Source organism: Pinus tabuliformis, chromosome 9 (genome assembly GCF_031772625.1).
Source record: "Pinus tabuliformis cultivar Carrire ecotype Pingquan chromosome 9, CPIR1, whole genome shotgun sequence".
Classification (NCBI taxonomy): Eukaryota; Viridiplantae; Streptophyta; class Pinopsida; order Pinales; family Pinaceae; genus Pinus; species Pinus tabuliformis.
The window spans coordinates 684951458-684954388 of NC_142307.1; the positions used below are offsets into that span (position 1 = coordinate 684951458).

A 2931-nucleotide genomic window follows, 5' to 3' on the forward strand; every position below is an offset into this window, starting at 1 on the left:
CTTTAATGTTGTTCGTAGTTTTAGGTGCGGCCCTTAAAATTTGTTATGGGCATACGTCCCATATATATTTTTATATATGCATGTACGTAGTTTAGGTGTGGGCCTTTAATATTAGTATGGGCCACATTTTTTTTTATGTATGTTTTTTATTAAGTTTTTGATACATATATGAGCCACGTGAAATGTGCTCTAAGTTGTAGTGTTGACCATTGTAAAAAGGAACGATGGAGCAGTAAAATAGTGTGCTCTGTATTGTGTTAGTTACACATGGGAGGTATGTAAGTGTGAAGCAGAAAAAGAGCAGAGAGCAGCGAAAAGCTAAGAATGATTGCACAGCAGTGCATATGAAAAGTGTGGAGCACATATGAATGTGTAATGTTATTGTTGCATTGTAAAACGAAGATGCAGTAAAAGCCAAAAACCATGTGTGGTTTTGCACAGCAGTGCATAAAGAAAATGGTTGAGCGAATTTTTGTAAGTTTGTGTAAGTTTTGTTTTTACAGCAGTGTGTAAAAATTTGTTTTACAACAGTAATGTAAAAATGGGTTTTACAGCAGTAAACCCAGCGCAGTGAACTCTCAGGTGGAGAGAAAAGACAGAGTTTTTGTTTTTGATGGGTGAATGTAAGTTTTGGTAAATCCCTCTCAGCAAAGAGGATGAATGTTGTTTCAGGCTTTATATGTTAATCAATAGAAATATTTTTATGGATGTGTAATGGACTGTTCTGAGTTAATTTATTTAAAAGGGCTTCCCTGTGCGAAAGATCCTGGAACATTGGAACAATGGAAACAGAGTATTGGCTCTGTGGTGTCTGTGTGTTTGGTTTTGGTATTTTTCCCGTTCAAAAATACCCAACATGGATTGGTCAGATTGGAAATCAAATCTGCCAAGGCACAGCTACAGAGATGGATTTTAGAAGCTCCCCATGTTCAAATTATTGGTGTATATGGTATGGGTGGTGTGGGAAAAACAACATTGCTGAAAAAAGTCTACAACACCTACAAGGTTAGTTATGTTTTCGATCATGTAATTTGGATTACAGTTGCTCAGTTCCCAATTCTGCAGATGCAAAATGATATTGCTTCTGCAATTAATTTAGATCTCGCCAAATGTTCTGCTGACATGGGAAAGATGAAGCTGTGTGCATATATGAAGACCAAGAAATTATTTTTGGTCTTAGACGACATGTGGGGGGCACTTTATCTGAAAGAATTGGGTGTGGAATTTGGGAAGAACAAAGGAAGCAAAGTCGTCTTCACAACTCGAAATAGAGATCTAATTCGAGAAATGAATGCAAAAGAGTTCATGGAAATACAACCCCTACGAAGCGAGGAGGCGTGGGAGTTGTTTTTGAGAGTAGCTTTTGAAGACAGCCATGTTCCAGAGGATATAGAAAATACTGCACGACAGTTGGCCGGGGAGTGTAAAGGGTTGCCATTGGCAATAAAGGTAATAGCCTCGACAATGATGGGCAACACAGCTGTAGATGAGTGGAAGCTTGCTTTAAAGCATATGCGAAAAGTGGATTTAAATTTTCCAATTACTCATCCACGAATTGATCGAGAATTGTATCAACGATTGAGATGGAGTTCCGATAGTCTGCCCGATGCTAATTTGAGAAGCTGTTTTCTTTTCTGTGGCATTTTCAGTGAAGACGCTGGAATGCTGGTGGAGTTGACGGCGCAAGCATGGATATCAGAAGGCCTAGTTAAGACGAAAGAAGATACGGATTATGACTATGTATTAAAGACCGGGGAAAGCTATGTAAAGTTGCTTGAAAATCGTTGCTTATTCCGGGTGGAAGAGGGTGTCATTAGAGTTCACGATGTTGTCCACGACATGGCAATTTATATTGGCGAGAACCAGGAGAATTGTGTATTGAAGGCAGGTCAATGTCTTCAACGTTTCCCTGACATTCCAAATTCGGATGATTGCAGGCGAATATCAGTTATGCTTAATGATATTAAGTCTTTGCCGGCAAAGGAATTGAGATGTCCCAAACTAGTTTCGTTATTGTTGGGAGTGAATGAGGGATTGAAAGAAATTCCAGAAGCATTTTTACTCAACCTCTCCTCATTAAGGATATTGGATTTTCATCGCACGGCCATACAATCATTGCCAACATCATTGTGGCAATTGAGAAGACTTGAATTTCTCCATTTGGGTTACACTGACATTGGAGATATCTCTGAAGAGATTGGTAATCTTTCAGATCTTCAATTCTTGTATCTGGACGGTTGTAAAAAGTTAAGATCGTTGCCTTCTAGAATAGGAGAACTTAAAAATCTGAAGTATCTCAATCTTTGTGCATGTAATTTGATGGTGATCCCCGATGAGATTAGAAAGCTTCCAAACTGTGAGATTGTATTTAAATAAAGGTTTGAAAATTATTTTTATGAGATATACTTTGAGCATCTTTTTAGTAATGTTCGGCTTGCTTTTGATTCGTAAATTACTTATCCTATAATTTATGAAATATTAAATTCTATTTTTTTAAATAAAAAATAAAAAAGTCTTTGTAACAAATTTTTTATATTTCAAAATTTGTGTACTTTTAGGGCTTTTAGATTTTTACAAATCTTATTGTCGTGAATTGTTGTGAATTTCACTTGACTATGACTTTCATTTGATCGCCCTCGGTCATCCGAATTTGTCATTATTCATTTTTATTATTAGTCAGTGGAACCATACTTCAACACCTTTGCAACGAGGTTATTTTTCATTCGCAATGAGGTTACTTTTTATTTATTATACCCAAGATGTAATTGAATGTAGTTTGCTTCATTAAAGCCATTTCACCTTCCTTACAAAATGATTTTCCCTACTCTATTCATCGATTTTTCCTTCCCAAGGTCAAAGCCTGACTGTACTTGGTATAAGACTACAAGATACCTTGGGTGGTTGGGAGGGTTTAATGATAACCTTCCTATC

The 2931-nt window shown here is 36.9% G+C and overlaps 1 protein-coding gene across 1 annotated transcript; it reads left to right on the forward strand.

The window, feature by feature from the left end:
• The first annotated feature begins 714 nt into the window (after window positions 1-714).
• On the forward strand, window positions 715-2376 carry LOC149150511 (disease resistance protein RPS5-like). The gene has a single exon (XM_089442835.1). The coding sequence runs from the start codon at window positions 715-717 to the stop codon at window positions 2374-2376; it is 1662 nt and encodes a 553-aa protein (XP_089298961.1).
• Window positions 2377-2931: the final 555 nt, after the last annotated feature.